The sequence below is a fragment of the Hemitrygon akajei genome, chromosome 5, assembly GCF_048418815.1.
Source record: "Hemitrygon akajei chromosome 5, sHemAka1.3, whole genome shotgun sequence".
In the NCBI taxonomy this organism is placed as follows: domain Eukaryota; kingdom Metazoa; phylum Chordata; class Chondrichthyes; order Myliobatiformes; family Dasyatidae; genus Hemitrygon; species Hemitrygon akajei.
In genome coordinates, this window is record NC_133128.1 from 171,638,799 (window position 1) to 171,652,051 (window position 13,253).

The 13,253-nt window shown below is 41.0% G+C and overlaps 1 protein-coding gene across 1 annotated transcript in view; it reads left to right on the plus strand.

Annotated features, from left to right (window-relative positions):
* Positions 1-13,253, plus strand: part of dnah9l (dynein, axonemal, heavy polypeptide 9 like) — a 276,890-nt gene that overhangs the window by 156,922 nt on the left and 106,715 nt on the right. Inside the window, 2 exon segments of the mRNA XM_073047202.1 lie at positions 2,895-2,997; positions 7,978-8,217. Coding sequence (XP_072903303.1) covers positions 2,895-2,997; positions 7,978-8,217 — 343 coding nt within the window.

Sequence of the window (13,253 nt, forward strand, 5' to 3'; positions counted from 1 at the left end):
ATCTCCTCGGATCACAAGACCCTGCAGCAGATAGTGAGGTCAGCTGAGAAGATCATCAGGATCTCTCTTCCCGCCATCACGGACATTTACACTACACTCTGCATCTGCAAAGCAAACAGCATTATGAAGGACCTCACGCACCCCTCGTACAAACTCTTCTCCCTCTGGCCGTCTGGGAAAAGGCACCGAAGCATTCGGGCTCTCACGACCAGACTATGTAACAGTTTCTTCCCCCAAGCTATCAGACTCCTCAATACCCAGAGCCTGGACTGACACCTTGCCCTATTGTCCTGTTTATTATTTATTGTAATGCCTGCACTGTTTTGTGCACTTTATGCAGTCCTGAGTAGGTCTGTAGTATAGTGTAGTTGTTGAGTGTTTTTTTTCTCTTGTTTTTTACGTAGTTTAGTCTAGTTTTTGTACTGTGTCATGTAACATCATGGTCCTGAAAAACGTTGTCTCATTTTTACTATGTACTGTACCAGCAGTTATGGTAGAAATGACAATATAAGTGACTTATAGTCAACTCTGCCCTCCATCGCATCTCCTGTATTTCACGCATCTCTGCCCTCGCCCCATCCCCCCGCCAGCCCACCAGGGATAGAGTCCCCCTGGTCCTCACCTATCACCCTACCAGCCTACAGATCCGATGTATAATCCTCCGTAACTTCTGCCACCTCCTACGTGATCCCACCACCAGCCACATCTTCCCCTTCCCCCCAACTCTCGGCTTTCTGCAGGGATCGCTCCCTATGTGACTCCCTTGTCCATTCATCCCCCCCATCCCTCCCCACCGACCTCCCTCCAGGCACTCATCCCTGCAAATGGAAGAAGTGCTACACTTGCCCCCACACTTCTTCCCTCACCACCATCCTAGGCCCCAGACAGTCCTTTCAGGTGAGGCACCACTTCACCTGCGAGACAACTGGGGTGATATACTGTATCCGGTGCTCCCGATGTGGCCATTTATACATTGGGGAGACCCACCACAGACTGGGAGACCGTTACGCCGAACACCGGCGCTCGGTCCTCCAGCAGTGGCGGGATCTCCCTGTGGCCACACACTTCAATTCCACAGACCACTCCCACTCCGATATGTCTGTCCATGGCCTCCTCTACCGTCAAGATGAGGCCACACGCAGGTCGATGGAGCAATGCCTTATCTCCTGCCTAGGTAGCCTCCTACCTGCCGACATGAACATTCAACTCACAGACCTCCGTTGATACCCCTGCCCCCCCTTACCCCCATCCCTATCTATTATTTTAGTCTGGCTCTCTTTCTCTTTTTTCTCCCCTCACTATAATCTCCCCCCAGCCCTACCTTTCTTTCTCTTTTATTTCCCATAATTCTCCACCTTCCCCCAGCCCATTTCCCTCCAGCCTATCACTTCCCAGCTCTCTACTTCATCCCTCCCCCCACTTCTTATCCCCCCTCGACCATCCCATGTTACTTCACTCCTGATGAAGGGTTTTGGCCTGAAACGTCGTCACTGCCTCCCCCCATAGATGCTGTCTGGCCTGCTGAGTTCTGCCAGCATTTTGTGTTTTTATTTATTTCCAGCATCTGCAGATTCACTCGTGTTGCCATATAAGTGACTTGACTTGACTTGAAATCCCTACCATTAAATTAGAAAAAAAACATTCAGTACAGTGTAGAGAATTTTGAGTGCATTTGTCATAGTAAGTACCTAGGGGCTTAGCGTAAATGCTAGAAGGAACTTGCCACCTCCCACAATACCCACCTTACTACCCGTTGAAACTTTATCTCCTACCTTCCCCACTTGTGACAGAGTGTTCACCTCATCAAACACTTCAAAACCCACTGAAATGAAATGGACTCAAATGACCTTTGATATTGATCTACATAGGAAGAACAGTTTCTTCAAAATTCAACAGGGGATACTTTCAGAGTTCCTTAAGGTTGTTATAGCCGGGGGGTGGGTGGGTGTTAATGGGGACAAGCTCCTACTACCTATTAAATTCTTCCAGTTGTGTGCGCCTCAAATAGCTTCTGATAACAAAGTCCAGCTCCTGGCCTTCATAAGTGGCTGAGCCTGACAGAACCGTTTCTACTGACAGGGTAAGGGGCAAAGACGGGTTACTGGCACCTTAAAACCATTCACTTTGGGCAGATGGAGCTCATCAACCATGGTTGGCAATTCATCCAGGAGAGGGATAACTGTGCCCTCAAATCTCTGCTGCCTTGCGGGTATACCTATTTATGTGGTAGGTTTCGGGGGTAAGCCCTGAGGGAAAAAATCTGGAGCTGGAGTCCCTAAGTCCCTACGTTGAGTTCAATGCTGACTGGCAACTCCTGCGATACCTCTGGTACCAAACTGTATGGGTCTCTGCTGTTCCTTTGGATTCATCAGATGCAGGGAATGGGGGAGCTCGCTCTCCATGTCGTACTGCCCAGGCTTACATGTCTGGACAGCAGGGACACTATCCGTTGCCAGTTCCGACCGGGGGAGGCCTCAGGGTCTCAGACTTTCAGGGTTCTAAAATTGAATTAGGATTACCTTTCCTCAATCTTTTGCCATCCAAGTTGACAGGCTTCCGTATGTAAAGCCAGTTTACAGTGAAAGGAGCAGTGATGTGACTGAATATAATGAACATCCTCAATGCACAAGTTGGCAAATCTCTGACTCCTTAAGGCTTTCAGCAATTGAATTAACAAGCTAACTGTGTTAAGGTGTGGATCTTAATTGATGCAAAGCAATTTTACTCACTTCTGGTGACAGTGGAGAAAGGATTTCTACTAAAGGCTATCATCAGAAAATTGGATGAACCCAGAAAAACACAATTTTACAGTACCGAACAATTTATAAAAAAAGAACATGGAAATGTCTAAAATGCCAAGAACTTGACTAACTGCTGTTTCTTTTTGTCATTAGGTATGACAGACAAAAGTTAGTTCTGAAAGAAATTCATAATTGCCAATACATCACTTGCATGAATCCTGCAGCTGGCAGTTTCTCTATAAATATGCGTCTTCAGGTAGGACTATCCTCTGCTGAAGGTAGTAGGTTTAAGGACAATTCTGCTTGTATTAGAACAAAAGGAAAATAAAGATGAAATAAAAGTCACATGTTCTCATGGCTTTTTCTTCTTGCATTCTAAAAATTTCAGCCACCGTTCCAGCAATGTTGCCATGTTTATCGGATCGTTTTAAATATGGAAGAGCATTTACTTCTAATCTCTGTATTAGTTGTAGGTTCACAATTCAGATTTTTGTTCTTTGGTGTAATCTTTTTTCACAAATCACATTTTAATTATTTGGGTCAATGGTTTAAGTCTTTGTATCATCTCCATGTTGTGCATTTTCCTTTTTTCTTGGTATGGTATTAAAATTGTACTTGGGTGCAGTTTAACTGTGCTATAAAGTCTCAGTGAACTTTCAGTCTCTTTTGTAATTCCAATGTTCTGACATCAAACAAAATTGCTTTATTCCAATTTATAAATTTCATATCATACAATTATTGAATATTTGTGATCTTTTGTTTGAATATCCTTTTACAGTTAATGCTTGATGTTCTCCTCAATAAAAGAACTATTAGTGGTAATAAGTTAATTTCATTAATTTGAGCCGTCCTAATGGTGTATGACTTATAATGAATGCCTCTCGTATGCAGTGTGATATATGTGATTGAAAATGAACCCAGTGACTAAATGCTTCTCCAGCAGTGCTGTTAGCTGCGTCAATCTGAGCTTGCATCCAAAGTCTCCGAGTCTGTACCTCTGTCTGCTGTGAAGTTTCCCTCACAGTTCAAGAGGTTTCTGTGGGTTGTGGCACTTAGCGTGAGCACTTTATTCAAAGGGATACAGAAATGGGAAATTACTATGCACCTATTTAAAATGTATATTCTAATACAGTCAATAAGGTGTACAATGGCTTGAAGCCATTAAATTAGCTATGAACTGAAAAAGTTCAACATATTCAATGATGTTACAGCTCAACTTACCATGAACCTGTAAACTTAGATAGCTAGAAATAGTGAATGGGAGATTTTCACCCGATGATACAAGCCTGCTTATTTATAACAACTATTGAAATTCTGAAAGCATCGTTGTTGGACTTTGGTGGTTCTTTAGTACAGCCTTTGACTTCAGACTTTGAGTTGACTGCTAGATGTTCATGCCTGTATAATGGCAGATAAATCTTAAGATACCTATTAGCATTTTGGAGCATCATTATCACAGGCAGTAACAATTTTCCTAAATAAATTTAACTGACCATGACTTCATCTTTGAAACTGAAATCCAAAGTTCCATAAATGTTTCTACTTTGTCTATCATTAATGTAAATGATGTAGCCATTGGTGCAAATCTCTCCAAAGTAGAATGTTGGAACACCGAATATCAAATTGTGCTCATTTGAAACAAAATACAAGATGGTACAATGTAATCCATTGCACCATACATGAAAAATAATGAGGAGTTTGACTCTTGCAAATCTGCGTCTATTTTTTCAACAATGTCAAATTTGGATTATGATTTTGTAATGACATCATTGTCATTTCAAAGTCGTAGATGGTGTGTATTTGTAGCTACCATATTTCCTGACCTGCCTGTAGTCTTCGATGTGGGTGATCACAACATGCCCTCTGGTGCCTCTCCTGCCTTTCCAGTTGGGCAAAACACTTACCTTGTCCCATTGTTATCTATCCTGTCAGAGCCAGGGAAATATTTGCAGCAGTACTTGAACCATTAACCCCTGCTTTCCCCATGGATGTATTCTTGTCCTATTTCTATGTAGCTTGTCTCTGAGAAAAATCATCTGGAAAAATACAATGTTTTCTGTGAGTGTATCAGTTCTGCCTGGCTTTAGATTCTCACTTGCTCACTCAAACTCGGTTGATAAAGGCAATGAAATTTTTGGATGTCAAGTTGGGTTTTGAGATCTGAAGGTGCTGAATATGAGAATGAAGTGACTGTGGAAACAGCACGAGAATGCAGCCAAGGTTGGTACTCAATCCAGAGGGTGCATTATATATTCAAAAGGATTGAAGCAAATGGCAAAATTTAAGACCACTTATTACACCTCAGACGAAAGAGGGCATAAACATACGTTAACAGCACGATGCACCATCAATAACTCTAGGAGACTGGAAGTGAACGATAGGCTTTTATTAACAGCAAAAAGGGACCACAACCATGTTGAAGACTGAGAGAGGAGCAGTGCCCCAATCGCCTTTATACAGGGGTCTGTGGGAGGAGCCACAGGAGCAGTCAGCAGAGGGGCGTGTCCAGACAGGTATACATAGTTTACCAAATGAAGGTGACCACCCGCTGTAATTCAGAATGGTTAAATCAACCAAAACTTCAGGAGAGGTGAAAAGGATGGTATATTCAAAACCAGGAAGGTGTCTCCACTCCAAAGCTTGGATGCAAATTAGGAGAAACCAAAGCTAGGCCTGAGCAAGTGGAAGGTTTCAAAGAGAAAGTGGACTTTGGCTCCCATCATTCAGGTTATTAGTCCCACATGACTGATATGTGGGCTGTGGGACTGCAGACTGAAAATAATTTGACCATGAATGAAATGGTAAGCAAAAATCCAGCAGTTTACTTTATGATCTGGGCAAACAAAGATTAAACCTTGTGCAACCAGTTAATTTTGCTTCCTCCCAGAATATTGTAGCCTCATCACAATGTGATTGCAGCTGGAGTTTTCTCACAGGAGCAGTGAGAGGGTCCACAGCAAAATTTCAGAAGGGAAATAAAAGGGAAGAATAGTTTAAGAATCGGCAGAGGAGGAGGATCAATATGGCATCAAATCAAAGGCAAAATCATAGTAGACATCAATGTTTTCTGAGTTTATTGTATGTGATAGAGTGCAAAAAACATATTGTAACTTTGTTCTCTTGTAGGCTTAGCTTTATTATATTCTGTGATTCTAGGCACCTTAACATTTTCAGAGATGATAGGTTCAATTTGGAGTGAAGGAGGGGACTGAGCAATTGAATCACCTTGAATTTAGAAGTGGTTATGAATATAAATAGTATATGGGAGGGAGATTGAAAAACTAGCTGAGTGATGCCACAACATCAACCTCCCATGGAATGTCAGCAAGACCCAAGGACCTGATTCTTGACTTCAGGAGGAGGAAACCAGAGGTCCATGAGCCAATCCTCATTGGAGGATCAGAGGTTGAGAGGGTCAGCAACTTTAAATACCTCAGTGTTATCATTTCAGAGGATCTGTCCTGTGTCCAGTACATGAGTGCGATTACAAAGAAAGCACCACCGTGCCTCTACTTCCTTAGAAGTTTGCAAGGACTCATCATGACATCTAGAACTTCGACAAACTTCTATAGATACACAGCAGAGAGTAGATTGACTGGTTGTATGATGCTCTAGTATGGAAACACCAATGCCCTTGAACAGAAAATCTTACAAAAAGTTGTGGACACGGCCCAGTCCATCATGGACAAAGCCCGCCGCACCATTGAGCACATCTATATGGAGTATTGTCACAGGAAAGTAGCATCCATCATCAGGTACCCCAACACCCAGGCCATGCTCTCTTCTCATTGCTGCCATCAGGAAGAGGGTAAGGGAGCTCAGGACTCACACCATCAAGTGCAGGAAAAATTATTACTCTTCAACCATCAGGCTCTTGAACCAGAAAGGATAACTTCACCCACCCCATCACTGAACTGTTCCCACAGCCTAAGGACTCACTTTCAAGGACTCTTCATCTCATGTTCTTGGTAGTTATTGCTTACTATTGATTATTAGTTTTTTTCTTTTGTACTTGCACAGTTTGTTGTCTTTTGCACATTGGTTGTTTGTCCGTCATGTTGGGTGTGGTCATCCATTGATTCTATTGCGTTTCTTGGATTTACTGCGTATGCCCGCAAGAAAGCAAATGACAGGGTTATATATGGTCACATATATATACTTTGATAGTAAATTTACCTTGAACTTTGTTACCAGTTTCTATCGATGAGCCATAGATTAAATAATGAACAGAGAAAACAGTTCAGTTCATCATGAAAACCAACCAGCCTCCCTCCACGGACTCTCTGTATTTTTCGCTATTTCAGTAAAGCAGACTGCATAATCAAAGATTGCACTCACCCTGAAAATTCTCCCTTCTCCTCTCTTCCATGGAGCAGAAGATACAAAAGCCTGAAGACATTTATGACCAGGCTCAAGGGCAGTTTCTACTCCACTGGTTCATAGTATAAGATAGACTCTTGGTAAACAGAATCCGCAATCTATCTTGTTATGATCCTGCACTTCGTCGTTAACCTGCACTGCACTTTCTCTGCAGCTGTTACACTTTATTCTGCATTGTTGTTGTTTTATCTTGCTCTACCTCACTGCTCTGTGAATGGATTTGATCTGTATGAATAGATAGATAGATAGGTAGATACTTTATTCATCCCCATGGGGAAATTCAACTTTTTTCCAATGTCCCATACACTTGTTGTAGCAAAACTAATTACATACAATACTTAACTCAGTAAAAAATATGATATACATCTAAATCACTATCTCAAAAAGCATTAATAATAGCTTTTAAAAAGTTCTTAAGTCCTGGCGGTAGAATTGTAAAGCCTAATGGCATTGGGGAGTATTGACCTCTTCATCCTGTCTGAGGAGCATTGCATCGATAGTAACCTGTTGCTGAAACTGCTTCTCTGTCTCTGGATGCAAGGCCTGTGACAATATTATTCCAATTGACATTGCTGGATTGTTTATAGAAACATGAAGCCTCTCTAAATGCAAGATTACTAATTGAAGAGAACCCATTAAATAAAGAATGCAGAACTAGACTTTTTAACCATTGTGGACAATTCTAAAATTAATTGAATTACAAGAACAATTTTGAAATTCTCGTGCAATGCAAGCCAGCCGTGTATTTTATGAGAACTTGCAATTAACAAAAAAACTTATTTTCTTCTTGGTTTCTACTTTCATTTGGTGTTGAAAAAGTTTGATAATTTTGATTTAATGTTCTCTTATTTTGCAGAGACACTTCTCCGTTTTTGCAGTAAATTTACCAGGTATAGAGTCTTTGGCTACAATATACAGCAGCATTCTTAATGCATACTTTAAAGAAAATAATTTCAGTTACAGTGTTATGAAAGTTATTAATACTGTTGTTCGAGCTTCTATCTGTCTTCATCAAAAAATGAGCCAGATCTTCTTACCGACAGCAATCAGGTTCCATTATGTTTTCAACTTACGGGATCTATCCAACATCTTCCAGGTATGTTTACATGTTCTGTGTTGATTCACGAAACTGCACATGTTTAGATACCAGAATAGTATCTCTAGACATAACATTTCTAAAGTACCTTCCTTTTAAATCTTTTTAAAATCAGTACATTTGCTTACAAGTTTGAGTGTGATATTCTTAATACTTTTCTATATTTCCTGTGGTTTTGATGATGATAAACACATTTATTATTAGGTTGTAAATCTAGTCAGCTCCATCTTGGGTACTAGCCTACAAAGTACCCAGGACATCTTTAGGGATCGGTGTCTCCGAAAGGCAGTGTCCATTATTAAGGATCTCCAACACCCAGGGCATGCCCTTTTCTCCCTGTTACCATCAGATAGGAGATACAGAAGCCTGAGGGCACACACTCAGCAATTCAAGAACAGCTTCTTCCCCTCTGCCATCTGATTCCTAAATGGACATTGAATCTTTGGACACTACCGCATTTTTTTAAATATGCAGTATTTCAGTTTTTGCATGTTTTTTAATCTATTCAATATACTTAATTGATTTACTTGTTTATTATTATTTCATTTATTATTTATTTCTCTGCTAGATTATGCATTGCTTTGAACTGCTGCTGCTGCTAAGTTAACAAATTTCACGTCACATGCCAGTGATAATAAACCTAATTCTAGTTCTGATTCTGTATTTCCAAGATGAGTTTGTAGGTCTTGAGTTATCATTTGGATCATAATATAGAGCTTGTAGTATACAGAATGAATTCTTCTAACAAAAGCTAGTTGTGAGTGTGAGAACATTAAAACTGCTCCAGAATGTCAAGTGTTCAATTGTACATGAAGCAGTAAGTTCAGATATTGTTCGTGCTCTGTCCAACTTGGCTCATCCCAGACTTCAGGAAGATTAAGAAAGCTGCATTTTTCCATTCTTTGCCTGCCGGATTTCCTGTGGGTACAGTGGCAGAGCCCAATTTTGCACGGGTTTCCCAGAATTACTCTGGAGAGTTGCCCTGCTGATCCTGTGCCAGGTTAAATCTGGCATTGGTTCCAAGAACCTATTCATTATAATGAGCCACTTGGGGCAAAGATTCAGAAGATAAGCGTTCTTAATTATTTGCATTATTTGATGGCTTTGATGAACTGATTTTAAAAATCAACTTTAAAAAATTACATCAATAGGTTTAAAATAACTTTAAAAGTTAGAAATATTTAAAGCTATCTTTTAAGTACCAATGAATTGGATAGCTGGCAAAGCACTATCCCTGCAGATACCCGAGGCATTTCTGGGATAGAGCTCATTCCTGTGTTTCAGAAAACCTTACTGGATTCAGTTTAATGGATTATCTCAGTCAGACAATACTCTCAGATTTGGACCTTTTGCTTAAAAAGTCATGTATTTTTTACTGGAACTGCCGATTTTAACCAACATAACTGGGTGGAAGCAAGGACATTTGACTGCAGAAGCTTGACCTTCCACTCTACCATTACAATGATCCCAATACACAAGCTCTGCTATTTGGTTTTTCGTCAGAATCATAAACTTCCTTATCTCGACCTTACCTGGACTGGGAGACTGCTTGGTGAGAATAGAGCAGCCTAATGCTTTTACTGGGAGAGAATAATTACTTTAAATTAATCCAATTGTTTTGAATTGTGTTCTTAGTCCTTTCTTTAAATATCAACCGTTTTGAGTGCTTGTGTTTTTGCAAATGCGTATTACACGAATGGGCATCTGTGTGCATACCAGACCGCCATGCCCTTCTCAAGGCAATGGAAAGATACCACTAATGCTGTCTGCAAATGATCCAACCCCCCCCCCCCCCCCATTCATTGAAAGGATAAGTGAACTGATGTACACTTTGATTCTCAGGGCAGCATCCCTTGCACAGAGATCTTAATTACAGTCACAATGTCACTTGAGTACCCAGTGCTCTAAAACAGCCACCCTGTATCAAACTCCATACAAAAAGATATCGCCAAGAGGACAAAGGAAATAGTTTGGGCTTGTGTTTAAAACCTTGAAGAAACGCAGTATCCTCATTGACTCCCGGCAAATCATGGCCGGTCGTTGTGAAAAGGAGGCACTCAGTGTGTAGAACCTCAAGGGTATTCCTTAGGAATGCACAGAGTCTCCATGTGGGTGATGTCTGGCATGGAACACTTCACAAACTGTCCATCTACCCATCCCATCAGCCACCACTTGCCCCTTCAATCTGAGTTTAAGGCTTCCTCTCTGACCCCATCAGCCACCACTTGCCTCTTCAATCTGAGTTTAACTCTTCCTCTCTGACCCCATCAGCCACCACTTGCCCCCTTAATCTGAGTTTAAGGCTTCCTCTCTGACCCCATCAGCTACCTCTAAACATACAAAACTGAAGTAGAAGCAAGTATTTGATTTCAAGTGCCGGCCAAAGAAGAAGATATAAGACCACAAGGTATAGGAGAAGAATTAGGCCATTAGGTCCTCTCAGCCCCAATCTCCTGCCTTCTCCCCATATTCCTTCATGCCCTGACTAATCCAGAATCTATCAACCTCTGCCTTAGATATACATAAAGGCTTGGCCTCCTCAGCTGCCTGTGGCAGTGAATTCCACAGAATTAGAACGTGTGCATCAAGGATTTCTGCTAGCTTCGGGGGGCAGGGCTGGGGGTTTTCTTTGTTTAAATCAGCAAAACTGATAAAGATGATTGAATTTTAACTGCATATTATGTTCTGTGCAAGTAGAATTGCTATTATGTTTTGTACACATTTAAAATAGATTGTGCAGGAAGATAATTTCATCCACAGATGCACGGGTTTGAATTTGTCCAGGAGAAAAGTAAGTTCCAAGGAGGACATTAGGAGTTTACAAAGGCAGAGAAATAGATTGTGTGAGGTGGCAGAGATATATCAAATGGAACATTTTGTGGGAAAATGTAAAGTTATCCATTTTGGCAGAAAAGAAGAATGTCAGAACAGCAGAGTCTGGGTACAGGCCCTTCTGCCCACCTTGTTTGTGCTAGCCATGATGCCATTGTCAACTCATTCCATCTGCCTGTACATGACCTGTATTCCTCTGTCCTCAGCCTGATCGTCTGCCTGTCTAAATTTGTCTTAAATACCACCATTGTATCTGCTTCTCTATCTTCCCTTTCAGCATGTTCCAGGCACCAACCATTCTGTGTGTTTTAAAAAAAACATAATTGTACACGAGTGAATCTGCAGATGCTGGAAATAAATGCTGGCAGAACTCAGCAGGCCAGACAGCATCTATGGGAGGAGGTAGTGACGACGCTTCGGGCCGAAACCCTTCATCAGGAGTCACATAATTGTACACATTTACTTTAAACTTTCCTCATCTCATCTAAAACCTAGTATTTAAGATTTTCACCCTAGAGGGCAAAAGACTCTTGCATTCTATCCTATCCATGCCTCATAATTTTACGTACTTATGTCAGGTTTGGGTGGTGGGATGGAGATATGTCTCTACTAAAGGAGGTCAGAATCTGAATCAAATTCAGCTTTATTGTCACCGGCATGTGATGTGAAATTTGTTAACTTAGCAGCAGCAGCAGTTTAATGCAATACATAATCCATCAGAGAGAGAAAAAATACTAATAATAAATAAAGCATAATAAATAAACAAGTAAATCATTTACGTGTATTGAATAGATTATTTTAAAATGTGCAAAGACAGAAATACTGTATATTTTTTAAAAAGTGAGGTGGTGTCCAAAGCTTCAAAGTCTATTTAGGAATCAGATGGCAGAGACGAAGAAGTTGTTCCTGAATCACTGAGTGTGTGTCTTCAGGTTTCTGTATCTCCTACCTGACGGTAACAGTGAGGCATACCCTGGGTGCTGGAGGTCCTTAATAATGGATGCTACCTTTCTGAGACACTGCTTCCTAAAGATGTCCTGGGTACTTTGTAGGCTAGTGCCCAAGATGGAGCTGACTAGATTTAAAACCTTCCCTCCACTAGCCTGCTGGTCACCCTTGGGCAAGGTGTAGTAAGCTGCTTAGCATCCTCGCTTTTGTTCTTCTACCTCAGCAACCGCCTCTTAGTTGCCTTGATCTCAGGAGCCTTGCTCTTTAGGCTCTGTCTGTACACAGATATTAGGAGCACAGCCAAATGATCTGACTTGCCAAAATGTGGTCTAGGGAAGAGATGATAGGCATTCCTTATCGTAGTGTAGCAGTGGTTTAGGGTGTTGGGACTTCTGGTAGAACAGGTTATGTGCTGGTGGTAATTGGTACAATTGTTTCAGCTAAGAAGCTCTTGGATAGGTAGATGGGGGGGGGGGGAGGCTGAATGCAGGAAATTAGGTGGATGACATGATTGGCATGAACTTGTACAGGTGAATAGTCTGTATTGCTGCTGTATTTCTATGACCCTGAATCTAAAAGGTATTGGTGAGACCACTGCTGGACTAGTGAATACAGTGTTGGTTTCCTTATTTAAAGAAAGATGTTCATTAATTTGAACAGCACTAAAAATTAAACTTTTTCAAGTGGTAGAGTGCGAGATGACATGTTTTAGGAACTTTTGAGCATAATCTTAAAGATTGACATCATGTGTGCATCTGCTTAAGTCACAAATGATTCTGGCTGCGTGTGTTTTAAGGAAACTTTCAGAATTAAATTTAGGTTATTTACAGATGGTGGATTGAGTGCTCATTCAGACGTTTGATGATATGCAATTTTAGCTGAATTAATCTGACTGTAATTGCTGTGCTTAAATATATCAAGATATTTCGTTTTTACATGCAAAATATATTTTGGAAAAAATTCTCCTTAGACAATGTTTGATTGGACGCACGTGTGAATCACTGTTTAGCAACGTGCATTTGGGTTTGAATAGAAAGTTGATGGTGGTGGTGGGGGATGTTGGTGCTTGGGGCAGGAGGACCCTTTCATCCTTGGATATTTTTGCCACCAGATTACCATTTGTTTCCAAAGCATAACTTTCCAGCCTACAACCACAACTTGTTAAAATTCAATGTAAATGGTGATTTTCCAAAATGTGGTGGTTTTCTTTATGGTACTGAACCATTAAAAATGCTCTGTAAATACATATCCAAAGT